The sequence below is a fragment of the Aethalodelphis obliquidens genome, unplaced genomic scaffold, assembly GCF_003676395.1.
Source record: "Aethalodelphis obliquidens isolate GAN/ISIS:26980383/991018 unplaced genomic scaffold, ASM367639v1 scaffold83, whole genome shotgun sequence".
NCBI lineage: Eukaryota > Metazoa > Chordata > Mammalia > Artiodactyla > Delphinidae > Aethalodelphis > Aethalodelphis obliquidens.
In genome coordinates this window covers 5,540,835-5,556,274 of record NW_020838027.1, presented here as the reverse complement: position 1 = coordinate 5,556,274, position 15,440 = coordinate 5,540,835, and the positions used below count along the sequence as shown (strand labels likewise).

Here is a 15,440-nt window from a genome sequence, read left to right as displayed (position 1 = left end):
ATATACTAGAGGTCTTCATGTAGGGTACATGTATGAAGATGTCAATCACAGCCTTGTTTACGGTGGTGAGGAGTGAGGGACAATCTTCCATGGCTTCTACCCTCTTGAATCTTTTTATTTTCTATTTTTTGGCCACGCCACTAGGCATACGGGATCTTAGTTCCCTGACCAGAGATCGAACCTGCTCCCCCTGCAGTGGAAGCTCCATGTCTTAACCACTGGACTGCCAGGGAAGTCCCTACCCTCTTGGATCTTATAGTCCAGTGGCAGAGAGAGTTATTAACCAAATAATAACTCAAATGCATGTAAAGTTACAAGTGTGGTAGGAAGCAAAGTATGTGGTCTATGAAAGCTTGAAATGGGGGGGGGGAGAAGGCGGTTTTGTGTGTGTGTGTGTGTGTGTGTGTGTGTGTGTGTGTGTGTGTGTGTATGTGTGTAAGTGATGTCAGGTCAGAGGGAACAGTGTGTGCAGGAGCGTTTGCATGTGAGTGGGGCAAAGCACCTTCAGGATGAAAAGAAGGCCAGGGGGATGGATGGGGGACGGGTAGCAGGGCTCAGACCCTGTGGAACCTGGGAGGCCATGGGAGGGGTTTGACCTTCATCCTAAGGCATGTTGAAGGGAAGCTATTGAAGGATTCCAAGCAGGAATGTGACATAATCAGATTTGGGTTTTGCAAAGATACTTGGGCTGCCATGAGGTATGTGTTTTGGAGGGAGGTGAGGAGAGATGCAGGACATCAGTCGGAAGGCTTCTGCACCATCCAGGTGATGGGGGTGGGGCTCAGCAGTGGAGATGGAGGTGGCTGTGGCTTCCAGCGATATTCAAGCCACCAAGCCCAGGGCTTGGGGATGCATAGGGTGTCGGGGGTGGGGAGAAGGCAGTGTCAGGGCTGAGCCCTGGGTTTCTGGTTTGTGAAACTAGATGGACGGTGGTTTCATTCGAAGAATCCAAGCCCCGGGGGAGAATTGGCTTTGGAGGAGGGACAGTGAGCTCAGTTTTGGGCACACTGAGCCACACAGGTGGTTATCACATAAGCATTTGAATACGTGGATCTTAAGTTCAACAGAGATCGGAGCTGCTGATGTGAATCTGTGAGTCCTCTCTGTAGTTGAGGCTGGACTTGCAAATGGCACACACAGTAGGAGGAGGAGAGAGGGGCTGGATGAGTCTGCAGGGGGGCGGAGCTACAGTGAGCCTGAGACGAGCAACCAGCAAAGTGGGAGGAAAACCAGGAGGGATGTTTTGTTTTCTTTTTGTAGAAGAGGATGGAGCAGGCAACAGGGATGACTAATGTGGAAGGAGGTGAAGTAAGAAAAGAAGTGAAAACAGTTGCATTGGGTCCAGTGGCGTGGAGGTCACTGGTGGCCTTAGCAGCTGCGTTTCAGCCAGGTTATGGGATGGGAGCCCGGCCGGAGGGGGCAGAGCGCCCTGCGGGAGGTGGGGAATCCCTCTAAGTCAGGCTGTGACCTCCTCTCTGCAGCTACTGTGAGGATGGCTTCATGCACTGCTCCACGAGTGGAGCCCCGGGGAGCCTGCTGCCCGACTCGGTCCTCAGCAGCCCCCTGTCCCACCGCAGTGAGTACCACCCCCAACGGGCTCTCCTCTCCCTCTGCTCAGATGGTGTGGGTGAGGGACTGGCTGCATTCAGGCATGCGTTTGTGTGTGTGGCTTCCAGGCCCGGAGGTGTCTTTGCATGTACACATCCCAGTGGTTGAGGCAGGAGGAGTTGAATTTTGTGATGGGGAAAGACTGAATTGCCTGCAGGATGGACCAGGGAGATCCCTCTTCTGCCCATGGCGACCTTAACCCAGGGAGCAGCTGTGGGTACACTGGTCCTTCACGGCCTCATTTTACCGAGGGACACGGTGACCGGAACACCTCTTTAGAAAGCTTCTCTGATGGGTTTGAGACAGAGGAGTTTGGACTCAGTGCCCTCAGTTTGAAGGTCCTAATAGATGCAGCGCTGTTCAAGGACAAGGCACAGGAGGGAGACCTGGTGGGACCATAGTCCACGTTTGTGGGTCAGAAGGACCCAACATCCTTGCTTAGAAAGGACCCTCCTGGTAGGAGGGAGCGAGATGCCCTCAGGCAGATAAATGGGCTATTTTCAGCCTCCAGCTTGATGTCTTCTCCCTACCTCTCACTTTCCTAAGGCCCCCTCTCTCCCAGTGACACAGCTCTGTGCCTGCGTTTGTTTTCCGGCTGGTCCTGGTGAAGTGTCCAAGAACAGGATGTCCGCGTGGCCGGCTGAGGGCCCACCTCTGGGTCCTCGCTGTGTGCTCACCTGGTGGAAGGGGCAAGGGAACTCCGTGGGGTGTCCTCTAAGGAGACTAATCCCATTCCTGAGGGCTCCACCTTCATGACCCAATCACCTGCCCCAAACCTCACCTCTTAATAGCATCACCTTTGGGGGTTAGGATTTCCCCATGAGAATTTTGGGGGGGATACAAACCTTCAGTCCATAGCAGACCTCAAGGTCACTCATCCCTCTGCCTCTTTCTTCTTCCTGCTCTCTCTCATTGTAACATTTTTTTCCGACACTCCACCCCTCTCTGTTGCGTTCTGCCTCTCAGGTCTGATGCTTCTCTTGCCTAGAGTCTTCTAGCCTAGTGACAGGAAGGTTTTTTTTTTTTTTTTTTTTTCTCAAAGTCAGGAAACTCCTAGAATTCTGTGCTATTTGGAAAAGCCATTTAACCTCTTAGGGTTTCAGTTTCCCAACAAAGGTTTCCATATAAAAACAAGGCTGGGAATTCTGACTTTCTTGTCCATAAGAGCTACTACATGCTATATATGCATGTAAGATACAAATGCTATTCAATGCATTGGGGTTTTTGAAACACAGGTGCTGTGTCAGTTAGTTACCTGCTGTCATCATTTACTCAGTCAACACAGTGATACCTACTAATTGCCAGGAGATAGAACAGTGGACAAAGCGACAAAACCCCCTGCCTGCACGGAGCCTGTGTTCTAGTGTGTGGGTGGGATGCGGGTTAGCAATCAACAAAGAAGGAAAATAAATGGCATTCAGATGGTGATGTCAGAGCGAGGAGAATGACAAAGCAGGGAGTGTAGGAGTGTCCAGGGTTGGAGTGTTACAGGTTGAAATAGAGCGGCTGGGATGGCCAGGGGCTGGACAGAGGATGCCACGTGAGCAGAGCCCCCTTTAAAGTTGTGATTGAATTAATTTTAGGAATTTAAAATTAAATGTGTTGGAGCAAAGGTTCCTTTTAAGCACCCACACCCAGGTCCCTTCAAGCCTGGCTCTGGACGTTTCTGCAGCGCGTCCTGATTCAGTGCAGCGGGCAACAGCGCAGGGTCAAAGGGGATGAGGACCGGGGGCCGTTAGAGGGATGCTGAGCTCGACAGAGGCGTCTTCAGTGTAGGAAGAGGTCAGAGCTCAGACCAGTAGATGAGGCTGCCATTCCGGACCCAGCTGGAGGTCCAGCAGTGCCTTGTCCCGGGGCGTGGGCAGCCTGAGCCTCTGGGGTTGAGTGACTGCACGCAGGGGGCAAAGGACAGCGTAGACGGCAGATCCATTCACCCCTTCAATGATGGTCTCTTTGGTTTTCCTGACTCCAAGGCAAAAGAAGCCTGTCCTGTCAGCCCCCCATGGTCAAGCTGGTGTGTCCTGCTGACAGCCCGAGGGCCGAAGGGCTGGAGTGCGCCAAAACCTGCCAGAACTACGACCTGGAGTGCGTGAGCATGGGCTGCGTGTCCGGCTGCCTCTGCCCCCCGGGCATGGTAAGCCACCCGAGCCGCAGAGGGATGGAGACCTGCCGGGTTCCCGCGGGCAGGGGGCAGTGAGGTGGGCTGTGGAGGCAGAGAGAGAAAGAAACAAGAGCTCCACAAGGACGGCACTGGGGCTGCAGACGGGGTGCAGGCGGGGGCAGGGGTGAGTCCTCTGTGGCTGAGTCAGCCGCCAGAGGCAGGGAGAGAGCCGATGGGAGAGTTGGGGTTGATCTTCATCTTGGTGAGAGCTGACAGAAATACAAGAACTTGGCACAGCGGTGCCCTAGGAAGCGAGGCAAGGATTTCTGGAAAATACTTAAAAGTGCTACCGGGCATTGCCACTAGAATTTTCCCAAGGGCTGCATGCCGTTGTATGAAGATGAGGAGACACAAGCACGCACACACACACACACATACACACACAGCACACATTTTTGCATATGATTTGCGTTTATGTGTATAACTCTGTATCTCAAGAGAAGACACTGCCGTCAGCAAGCCGTGGGCCCACCAATACCTTCCCCACACGGAGCCTTGCTTTCCTCATCTGTAGGGTGAGCCATGAGGTCGTGGTCAGCTCCTAACATTCCGTGTCTCTGGGGCTGAGGCTGCAAACCGTCACCCTCGGCCAGCCCTTCCTCGTGGTCCCCCCGCTGCTGGTCTGCAGCCGCCTGGCTCCTAGCGCATCCTGGTGGTGGCAATGGCCTGAGCACACCCAGGCCCCCTTAGCTCCGTTCCAAGTCTAGTCTTAGAACATCTGTGGATTAAATATACATAGACTATTCTTGTCACCCTGAAGGATGCAACTTCTGGATTCTTCTCTTTCAAATGCATCCCGTCTTCTTGCTTTCTCTAATTCCCCATACCCAACGTGAGCAGTGAGGGCTGGGGTGAGAGTCCTAGAGGCCAAAATTGGTGGGGGGAGGCAAGATGGCCCTCTTAATGGCTGTAAAGGTCATTCATGATGCCCAGGCCTCGGCCTGGGGGCAGTATCCTGGGCTGTGGGAGCTGGAAACTCAGATGCATCACCAGCGGCCCTCAGGAAGGCTGCGGACTGGGGTGTGTGCAGGGCACACGGTCTCTCTCTTTCTCTCCAGCCCTCTCTCCTCCGAGACGGATAGACTAGTTGTTATCCATTCTCTCTGGGTGCTCCCTTCTGTCTTAGCCTCTGAGGATTCTAGAACTATCTTTTCTAACGGGGGGAGCTAGAGATTGGCCAGGGAACATCCCCAAACAGGAAGATCTTGTTTGGTGCCTGAGCAGAAGGAGGTATAAAGGAGGGGGGGAACTCAGACAAGAAATAGGAGCGTGGAGAGGAAACTTCCATATTGTTCTTTTTTACCCCAAGGGCCTCTTATTTTGACTCTTCCTTCTCCATACTTGGAGAAGAAATTCTCCCGACATCAGAGAAAGCTCTGGCAAAAAGAGGGATGCTGCTCAGGAGACTGGAAGCATCAGGGGCTCTTTCAAATGAACTTGTTTTTTCCCCACGAAGGAAATAGTACAGAGAGGCTTAAATATTAGTAACCACAATAATTGCATTATTGTCCCAAATGGAGAGCGAGGCTTTGAATGCAGGATGAGGACGCATCGCATCGTTAGGGACTCGTGGGCACTCCTGCAGCCTCTGGCCTCCCGAGGACAGTCTCTGAACATCTGTCATGTTAACAAGGTGTCTCTCACCCCAGCCGCAGGGGTTGTGAACTTGAGGCTTGTGGGATACGAGACTGGGCTGTTTTCACAACTGCTTCATTATGATGCCAGCTAACATGCAAATCGTGGAGGCCGGATCTGCGAGCAGGAAAGTCTGGGTGATTCACGAAGTGCGCGGTGTGTTCTTGGCCTCCACGCAAAGGAAAAGGAGCGGAAAACACTGTTTGGGCCCATGGGTGCAGACATCCTCCGAGGGGGTGTGTCTCGTCGGCCATCCCCTGTGGAAGGTGGGAGGCTGTGGCATGTCACTGAGGGTTTGGGGGAAGAGGTCAGGGGTTCTGAGGACTCGAGAGGAGGGGGGAGCAGCTCCTTCCTGGGGGGCAGACCCACAGGGAGCAGGGAGAGTAGGAACAGGGGCCCGAGGGCCCAGCCCGGCCTCACTGCTTCCTGGCTGCAGGATTTTGCACATTCACTTTCGCTGAGCCTCAGTTGCCTCATTTGTAACATGGGCACAGAATTCCTGCTCTGCCTTCACACATGGGCCTGAAGGAGTCGTATGTGAAAGCACTTTTTTTTAATTTTTAAAGAAGATGTTGGGGGTAGGAGTTAATTAATTAATTAATTAATTTTTGCCGTGTTGGGTCTTCGTTTCTGCGCGAGGGCTTTCTCTAGTTGTGGCAAGTGGGGGCCACTCTTCATCGCGGTGCGCGGGCCTCTCACTATTGCAGCCTCTCTTGTTGCAGAGCACAGGCTCCAGACGCGTAGCCTTCAGTAATTGTGGCTCACGGGCCTAGCTGCTCCGCGGCATGTGGGATCATGCGAATAGCTTCAGTTGTTGTTTTCGTCCATAACCGAGGCTGTCTCAGAGGCTGGGCCGGCCCCCTCCTCTGGTCCACGGGAGAGACCCAGGAAGGGCCCATTTTCATAAATTTCCAATCTGTTGTGGACCAAAGCTTTTGTAAATATAATAGAAGTGAATTATCAGAAAAATGAAGCAAAAGGCAATGACATGCAAACATGAGTAACAGACAGGATATGTCGCACGTGATTTTCTAAACACCTGCTACCCTCCTGGCTGCACTCACGTCCTCACAGACCTGCACTGGTCCTGGGGACCACCCCGCTCTTTGCAGTTTGTTCCGGGCCTGGTACCCGCTCAGATCAGAGGCTTTCTGCTTCACTCCATCTGCTCCTGACACCGGTGCCAAGGTCTCCTTGCATAGGACCAGGGGTGAGGTTGCTTTCTGACCACACTGATGGGTGGTTGGTGCAGAAGCTGCCCGGAGCTTCCAGGCTTGAATCTGGGCGCCTGACGTTTACTTCAACAGAGTGGCAAGCCACTTAACATCTTTGTGTCTTTATTTTTCTCACCTGTAAAATTGGGTCAGAAGGGTTCTTGAGAGCGTTGGAGGTGACAGTGGTGGGTACATGGAAGTCGCTTCGTAAGTGGTGGTTTAATGACCGCGGTTACAAGAAGTTCATGGAGGAAAAGCATGAACCATATTATGGACAGAGATGCTATAGGAAGTTAGTACACACTGGGGAGCAATGTTTTGGACCTCAGGATCCACATGTGAGACCCACTAGATCAATAAAATGAAGGGGTTGCACTAGAAAATTTCCCAAGTATTTTTCTACGGTTAAAAAATCCTTGAATGCACTTCCTGCCTTTAAATTAGACTATTACCTGCTTCTACCACGAGGTGGCAGCAAAGCACAACCCACCGCCCGGCTCACTCCGTCCCAGTCGGGGCTGTAATTGTCTCCAGGCAGAGCCAGGAGCCCTTAAGACTCACGCTTTCAACACCCCCCGCCGCCGTCCCGCCCTGCCCCAAGGACACAGAAGGAGACCGAGGAGAGAAAGGACACAGAACCATTCAAGGCTACATAACTGTGTAGTGGAAATTCCGGCCTCCTGACTCCCGGTGTAGTACCCCTGTCTGGGAGATGCTCACTTATGCCCTGAAGTCCAGTGGTCACATTTTCCAAACTGGTACCCAGTTCTGCTGGTACTGGAAAAGCTCTCAGCAGCTGAGACGTGTGTTCATTTCCCTGGTCCTCTGAGGCCCAGTTTTCTCACTGGCCCACTATGAAGACTGAAAAGCCTCTGGCACTGCTACTTGGTTTTTTTTGTGTTTTTTGTTTTTTTTTTAAATTAATTTTTATTGGAGTCTAGTTGATTTACGATGTTGTGTTAGTTTCAGGTGCACAGCACAGTGATTCAGTCATACATATACATAGATCCCCTCTTTTTTAGATTCTATTCCCATATAGGTCATTACATCGAATAGAGTTCCCTGCGCTATACAGCAGGTTCTTGTTAGTCATCTGTTTTATGTATAGTAGTGTGTACATGTCAATCTCAATCTCCCAATTTATCCCTCCCCCCTTTTCCCCTTTGGTTGGTGCTGCTTTTTGAAAGGTAGGGCTTGGGCTCAGGGGCCCATCCAGAGAGGGCCTCGCGTGTGCGCACTGTAAATCCTACGAGATGTCATTCTAAAAGGCCCAGGAAAGCCCTCCTGTCTCAAAGATATCTCGTACACGTCCTATGATTTGTCACCTAATCAGGTTTACTGAGATATAATAGGTATGAATTTAGTTTGGTTAATAAGAAACAACTTAAAAAAGCTTACCTTATAAATCCTCATAGGAAGTCATTCACACTTTAGCATGAGTTATTTCATCAGATTCTTTCCTCTAGCAAACATCTAGTTGAAGGCAGCTGCATGGAGCTGGAAGTATTGGTGGGGAGAACAGAGGACAGCTGGAAGGCAATAAAAGATTCTGGAGAATGGGTCAGTACGGTGGGGTGAAGATGGGGCCTTTTCAGAGAAGAGCAACAATGCCAATTTTTTTCTACTTCATAATTTTTCTTGCTGATCAAGACCCAGGACTGTGTTCTTAGCACGCGCCTTTCTTACTCAAGGTGTCAGGAGCTGATGAACAATGGCAACAGCTATTTCTGCCTGTTTTCTTCTGAAGTCCTTGAAGGACATTCGTCAACTTTCGTCAACTTTATCTTATTATCCTTCTGGTGTCCTAAAGGGAAAAAGACTAGGCAGGAATGGGTCTCTTCTTTTCAAACATGAAGTTTAAGTAAGTGACTTGCACGAAACTCACTTCGAGGCTGCTGTACTGGCCCGCCTACCCGTGGACCTGTTCTCATCTCCATCCCGTCCGTCTCCTGCTTGTGTCTTTATCTTCTATCTCTGTGGATTCTCTGGCGCTTTAGGACTCTGGGTGCTTCTGGCTGGGCGGGTGATATTTGATCTTCTGTTCCAAGTCGGGAGCCTCCTGCTGAGAAACCTCTCCTCTCCCTTTAAGGCTCCACTTTGCTTCTTCCACCTCTGACCTAGGTCTAAACCCATGCCCCTGTCCTCATTTGATACCAAGGTCCTATTTTAATATCATAATCCATCCATTAGTCATCTCCTTTCACTAAAATAAGCAGGGCAGAGAGGAGCCATGTGGTTTGTCAGTGAGAGCTCGGAAGGGGGTGACAGTATTGTTTCATGGCCAAACTGGGATTTGAGTTTTCTGTCCCTTGGAAGAGGGCCGGGCTCCCTGGGACTCACCCCTGGCTCAGGCGAGGGGTTACCTGGGCCCTGGGAGTGCAGGACTCTTTGTCAGTGGGTTGACCACCCTGGAGAGAGGTAAAAACGTCCAGCATGCGGGAGGTGAGCAGAGCCGCTTTCTGGAATCCATCCTGCATCGTCTCGCCTCACATAATGTTTCCCATAACGAGGCTCGTTGTCTGGTTGGTCTCCATTAACTGCAGGAGCCCGGGCTGGCGAGCAGGTCGGGGGTCCACAGGGAGGCCACGGTCATTCCCAGAGTAGCCACGAGGTGGCGGGTCTGGGACTTCCATCAAAGATGACGAGCTTGGGGGGTGCGGGGGTGAAGCCTGATTGCAAGGCTTTTGAAGACTGGGGTGGAGGGACGTTTCCCATCCTCCCTGTTCCCACTGGGCTGCCGTCCTCCCTCCCGGGTGCCTAAGCTGGATGTCTGCCAAGGACATTGTGGCCCCCGGAGGTACAAGCCACCTAGAGCGTGGTCCCCCTGCATCTACCTCACTCTAGCTCCCATCCTGCCCCTTCCCTTAGGCCTCGGGGCCTCGGGAACACGCCAGAGGCTGCATGAAGCTGGTGACTGAGTCGTGGGGATTCTTCTTTCCACCCCTTCCAACACACAAACACACACACGCGCGCACGCACCCACACATACACATGCATGCACACACACGCAAACTCACACACACAAACACATGCATGCACACACACACTTGCATACACACATACATATGCACACACGTGAGTTTAGTCTTTGTTCAGCCCAAGACCGCTCTGTCCCAGGGCTTTGTCTGGCTCTAGGCCCAGGGAACCCAGGCTTGTCTGCAGAGTGACGGGATCGCACACATGCTAAGGCACCCAGACCAGCAGCTTCTCGCCCCTCGGGTGGCTCTGGAACCAGAGTGCCGTGGTCCCTTCGCCCAGGGTCACTCAGAGCCGGCGTCCAGGGCTGCCTCCTGGGGTTGGGACAGAAGCAGATCTCCGTGTGGGATCAGCGTGGGTTTGGCCAGCTCTCCCTCAGGTCACTGGGGCCAGCGGGTCTTCGTTCTTTTCCTCCTGGCCCCGGCACCCCTGAGGAGTATAACCTGTCACATAGTTACTCCTTCACTGGTGGGGAGGTGGGGAAGAAGGGCAGGCCCTGTGAGGGTGTGTTGGACCGTCAGGGGACGGGGTGACAAGGGTGCACGTAGGGCTTGAAAAACCCCCAGCCTCTGGTTCTGGTCCATCCCTGCCTGTGGCCACTATTCAACTTTCACCTCTACGGCATTAAGTGCATTGTTCACTAATTAATTCATTTTATTAAATACATTATCCATTTTTTTCAGCTATAGAACATAGTAGATGCTCAATGAAGAACATTCAGAAAAAAAATTTAAAAACGAAAAAAGAAAATAAGATTCCCTTATCCTAGCCCACCAGAGGCAACTTCTACGCTTCCCAAGCCCTTTGGAGGCAACTTACATATTTCCTTCAAGACTTTTTTTTTTTTTTGAAATATATGCATATATATATTAATCATTGGGACCATATGTGTATACAGTTTTTTTTCTCCCTTGTTTTAGAAATTAACAGCATAAGTAGTTCTCAAAACTTTTCAGACTTTAGTGCGCTCCACAGGACACCATCACCTGGAGATTCCTTAATGGGTTTAATCACGTTCCTATTGTTGAACACTTAGTTGCTTCCATTTTTATTTTGGAATGATAAATAATTGTACATTAGTTTTTGCCTATAACTCTATTACCTTTGGAGAAGTCCTCTGGAGGAATTACTGGGTCTAAGGAGATGCATGTCTCAAAGGCTTCTGACATGTGTTATCAGAGTCTCCACCAGGTCCCAGGGCTCCTGCCCCTGCAGTGTATGAGGGCGGAGGGGGTCAGAGTGTCTTCAGCTGAGCCGGGGGACCAGTGTAGACAAGAGCCGGGATTCCAGCCCAGGACTGGGCGTGGGCTCCCTGGGCCGCCTCTGGCCGCGGCTGTTGGATCACTCGTTCCGGCCCCAAGACTTCTGGATCGCTTTCCCTTAGGTCCGGCAGGACAACAGGTGTGTGGCCCTGGAAAGGTGTCCCTGCTTCCACCAGGGCAGAGAGTACAGCCCCGGAGAGACGGTGAAGGTGGACTGCAATACTTGGTGAGGCCGGGAAGGGTTCCAGGAATGCTGGGGACGGGGGGTGGGGTGTTGCTCTGGTACTTGCTCCCCTCCCACCCGTGGTAACCTGGCTGCTCCTTTCCTTTTCTCTGTGCCTCTGTTTCTCCATCTGTCAAATGGGAGACTTTATCATCCTGTGTACTCACCCCACGGGGACACTTTCTAGACAGCAGTGTTTCCTGGGGAAGATAAGGGCCATATCCATCACTGCACGCGTGACCAAGCTATCCCAGGGCACGGGATCGGGGGTCCTTCTCTGGCCTTGTCCTGTCCCCCAGCCATATTGCGAGTGTGCTTGCCTGGAAAGAGACCGTCCTTCACACAACCCCAGGCTCCGCTCACTCACCGTGCACAGCTTTAGGGAAGGGCCACGGGGACAGGCAGTAAGGGGCTTAGTGTCTGGGGCCTGAGGTCTGAGCTTTCCACCGCTGCCGCCCCTGTCGGGCTTCCTGATGTCGGCTCTGTTACTGGGCGGAGGGATGGGGCCATAGGGCAGCCGGCAAGTCGCTGCGGGTTTACACACATTGCTGCCCACCCTCTCCTGGCAGAAGCTCACAGCTGGTCACTGTTTCCCCAGCTCAGAATTTTCCTGCCATTCTGGACGTGTGTCCCCTTAGCCTCAGAGGGGCTATCGGCCTCAGTGTCTTTTCTGTAGAGACCCTGTGGCCCCTTCCAGGTGATGTCCTGGGAGGCTGGGCTTTGGCACGTCCGGAGCAGGTGGTGACAGAGTGTCCCTGGGTCACCTCAGCCAACCAGGGCCCTTCTTTGCCTCGTGACGGGGTGGGGGGGGCGCAGCATGGCTTCCCTCTCCTCCTGGGCCCCGTGCTCTAAAAATGTGTGGGTTCATGACCGCGGGGCCCTATGAGGTCCGATCCACAGGCTGCAGACCACCCTCCCGACGCTTCCTGAGGCCTCCTGGAGGGTGGGTGGCGTCCTTGCTGTCCCGACCCCCAAGGCCCCGCCCTCACCCCCCTCATCCTGTTCCCAGTGTCTGTCGGGACCGGAAGTGGAACTGCACGGACCGCGTGTGCGACGCCACCTGCTCCGCCCTGGGCCTGGCTCACTACCTCACCTTTGACGGGCTCAAGTACCTGTTTCCCGGGGAGTGCCAGTACGTCCTGGCACAGGTGAGAGCAGGGTTCGGGGGTGGGTGTGCTCCCAGGCTGGATGCCACCGTTCTGTGGGTGGAAACAGCTCTGGGGGCTGGTTTCTACGGGGGTGATTTTCCAGCCCCTGCAGAGGCAGGACCTCGAGACTCGAGTGATGGCTGTGTTCCCCCAGCTCACCTGCACGCCTCCCAGGACGGGGCAGAAGCTCATTCGTTGACTGGCCTTGGTGTGGGGCAGGCTCCCATCCGCCCCAGTCCCAGCACAATGCAAGGAGAGGAAGGTTCCCTTTCCTTCTGCAGACACGGCCTCAGTCAGGGTACCAGTGGGGAGTGGAGCCCGGGCTGGATTTCAGCCCCAGCACCCTTCCTGCCCCCATCCTTGGGCAGTGAGCAGCCCACTCAGGGAAGGTTGAAATGCCCCTGGAGTTCGGTTCCCGCCCTGTGATTCTATTTTGTTTTATTCTGTTCTATTCTCTTTTTTTTTTTTTTTTTTTGCCGCACCTCGAGGCTTGTGGGATCTTAGTTCCCCAACCAGGGATTGAACCGGGCCCTCGGCAGTGAGAGCGCAGGGTCCTAACCGCTGGACCGCCAGGGAAGTCCCCATTCCATTCCATCGCATTCTCCACCATTTTCATTTCTAACCTCGTGCAGCTCAGAATGGGGGGGGCGGTGAGGGGCTGTGGGTACAGAAGGTCCCGCTGCCCGGCAGGCCGAGGAGCGGCCTGGGGGAATCGTAGCTGCTGCTGAGGGCTGCTCTGCCCCCTTTCCCGCCCATGGATTCCTGCAAATTTCTCTTGCTGGTGAGCAAGGAGGGCCGAGCGCTTTGTCCTCCAGGCGGCTGGGCTCTGCGCAGCTTAAACAACTGTGGTCCCTCCGTCTCCGCTCTCGGGGGCGTCAGGGGAGGGGCTCGGTGTGGGCTGGAGGGAGGACCGCAGACCCGAGGGAGCCTCAGCCCCAGAGACAGAGCTGCAGGGCACGGGAGTCAGGCAACGGGGGCAGGGGCACCAAGCATGACGCCTGCCCAGCGCACGGGGAGCGAGCCCCCTGCCTCTGGCCCGCGCCCCAGGCTGGCCCCAGAGAGGTGGGCGGCGTGCTGGGGAGACAGGCGTGCACCCCACGACATGCTTTTACCCACACCCAGGAACCCTCTAGGGCTTTCCCACACATCGTCTATGGAAGCCCGTCTTTCTGTTATCTGTCTGCCTCCCAGCCTTGGTAGCAGAAGATGGGGTGATACCAGCTCTGGGGCTCCACTCCCCAGCCAGGTTCAGATCTGGGCACCCAGAAAACACGACCTTTCAGTGCAACGAGAGGGGCCGGTCAGACCTACCGCCTCAGCCTAGGAGCCAGTCGGAACCCCTCCGAGTCGTGCCCCTCGTGGGGCTGCTTTTCCTGCCCCACCGCCAGTGCCGTTGTCCCCTCTGATACTTTGTCCAGGGCCCCCCTCCCTTTCCTCCCTTCCTTCTTTGGGAGGTGTTATCAGGACTTAACTCTCTCCTTCAGAAAAATCTCAGCTGGTGACAAAGCACTTGTACCTTCATTCCCTCTTTTAACTTTCACAATCCCATTAACCCAAGACAAACCCGTTTAACCTACCAATCCCATCAAGTTGGCGGATCCCATCTTACAGAGGGGTACGTCGTGTGTGTGGAATGTATGTACATGTGTGTGTGAGTGTATGTGTCTTTGTATGTATGTGTGTGTCTTTGTGTGTATGTGAACATGTGTCTCTGTACGTGTGCCTCTGTGTGTGTGTGTGTGTTTATGAGGGTCAGAGAGGTAAGTGACTTACTCAGTATTATCCAGTAAGTGGCAGAAACAAGGCCCACCCCTAGCTTTTCTGTGCTGGGTGTTTTTTTTCCCATCACATCACAGCAATAGCCACCATGGGAGATATTTGCCAGAAACGTGTCGGCTTTTGCTTCCTTTCTATGCAATTCCCCAGCGAGGACCAGTGCTCCCATACCCTCTGTTCCCTGCTAGGGACGGTAGCTCAGCTGGTGTTGCTGGGTCCGGCAGTCTTCGGTTATAGTTCTGGGCCAGCAGTCCAGAGGGACTCCACCAGAACTTAGAGCTGCCAGGTGCCACGTGGCTGGACTGTGCTAGTTCCCTGGCTGAGGCTGGACTAACAGGCTTAGGGGGAGCTGTAGGCTGATGGGTCCACGTTCCCTCTCCCTGTGTCCCTCCTTCTCTCCCTCCCACCCCTCACCACCCCCCCTCCCACCTGGCTGTAGGCACCTGGTTCATAGGTGATGGCTGAGGGTGACACACCTGTGAGTGTCCTCCGTCTCTGTCTGTCTGTCTGTCTCTCTCACACACACGTGGACATGGCAAACTCCTGTAACACATCCTTCAAAGGCCTGAGGTGATGGGACGCCAGTCTGCTGATCTGGGGAGGAGTAGCAGGGAGAGTGTTTCTATCCTGACACCTGTTTTTCCCCAGGATTACTGTGGCAGTAACCCTGGGACCTTCCGGATCCTGGTGGGGAACGAGGGGTGCGGCTACCCCTCCCTGAAATGCAGGAGGCGTGTCACCATCCTGGTGGAAGGAGGCGAGATTGAGCTGTTTGATGGGGAGGTGAGTGTGGGCTCGTCCCTCCACCCTCATGCCCCTCCGTTGGCTGATGAAGAGCACATGCCGAGTGTTCGTCCAGAACGTGTGTGGATGGAACGTCGTGCAACCAGTGGAGAGATGAGGTAGCGCTGTATCCTCTGACCTCGCCTCGTCCTGTGAGGGTGGCGGGTGGCAGGTGGTGACAGATTACACGATCCATTTTAGTGGAAGGAAGTGCAGACACACATGTGGAGAAGGGTGTGTAACCATATCTGCACCAGCGTTGGGAGAGCCAGGGCTGACCTCTGGAGGCGACGGGAGATGGGAGGGTGGGAGGACTTTCATATAGGAATACGTATATACACACACATATATACATATGTATAATATACACACTATATATACAAATATACACACACACACGAGTATACTATGCATACACACATATACATATATATTATATACCCACTGTTATATATATTATATATACAAAGGTACACACATACACGTATATTATACATACAAATATATCATACACATATATACATATATATTATAGCCCACATATATATATTATATATACAAATGTATATGCACATATATACATATATATTATATACCCACATATATATAAATATAACATATACAAATGTATGAACACATATGTACACATACATT

General features: G+C 53.1%; 1 protein-coding gene across 3 annotated transcripts in view; it reads left to right on the top strand.

Moving 5' to 3' along the window:
* The window catches only part of VWF (von Willebrand factor), a 137,978-nt gene that overhangs the window by 63,997 nt on the left and 58,541 nt on the right, over window positions 1-15,440 (top strand). For all 3 annotated transcript variants that reach the window (XM_027093341.1, XM_027093340.1, XM_027093343.1), the window contains exons 17-21: window positions 1,482-1,576; window positions 3,582-3,742; window positions 10,979-11,082; window positions 12,089-12,227; window positions 14,652-14,786. In XM_027093341.1, the coding sequence (XP_026949142.1) occupies window positions 1,482-1,576; window positions 3,582-3,742; window positions 10,979-11,082; window positions 12,089-12,227; window positions 14,652-14,786 (634 nt within the window). The remainder of the gene's footprint in view (window positions 1-1,481; window positions 1,577-3,581; window positions 3,743-10,978; window positions 11,083-12,088; window positions 12,228-14,651; window positions 14,787-15,440) is intronic.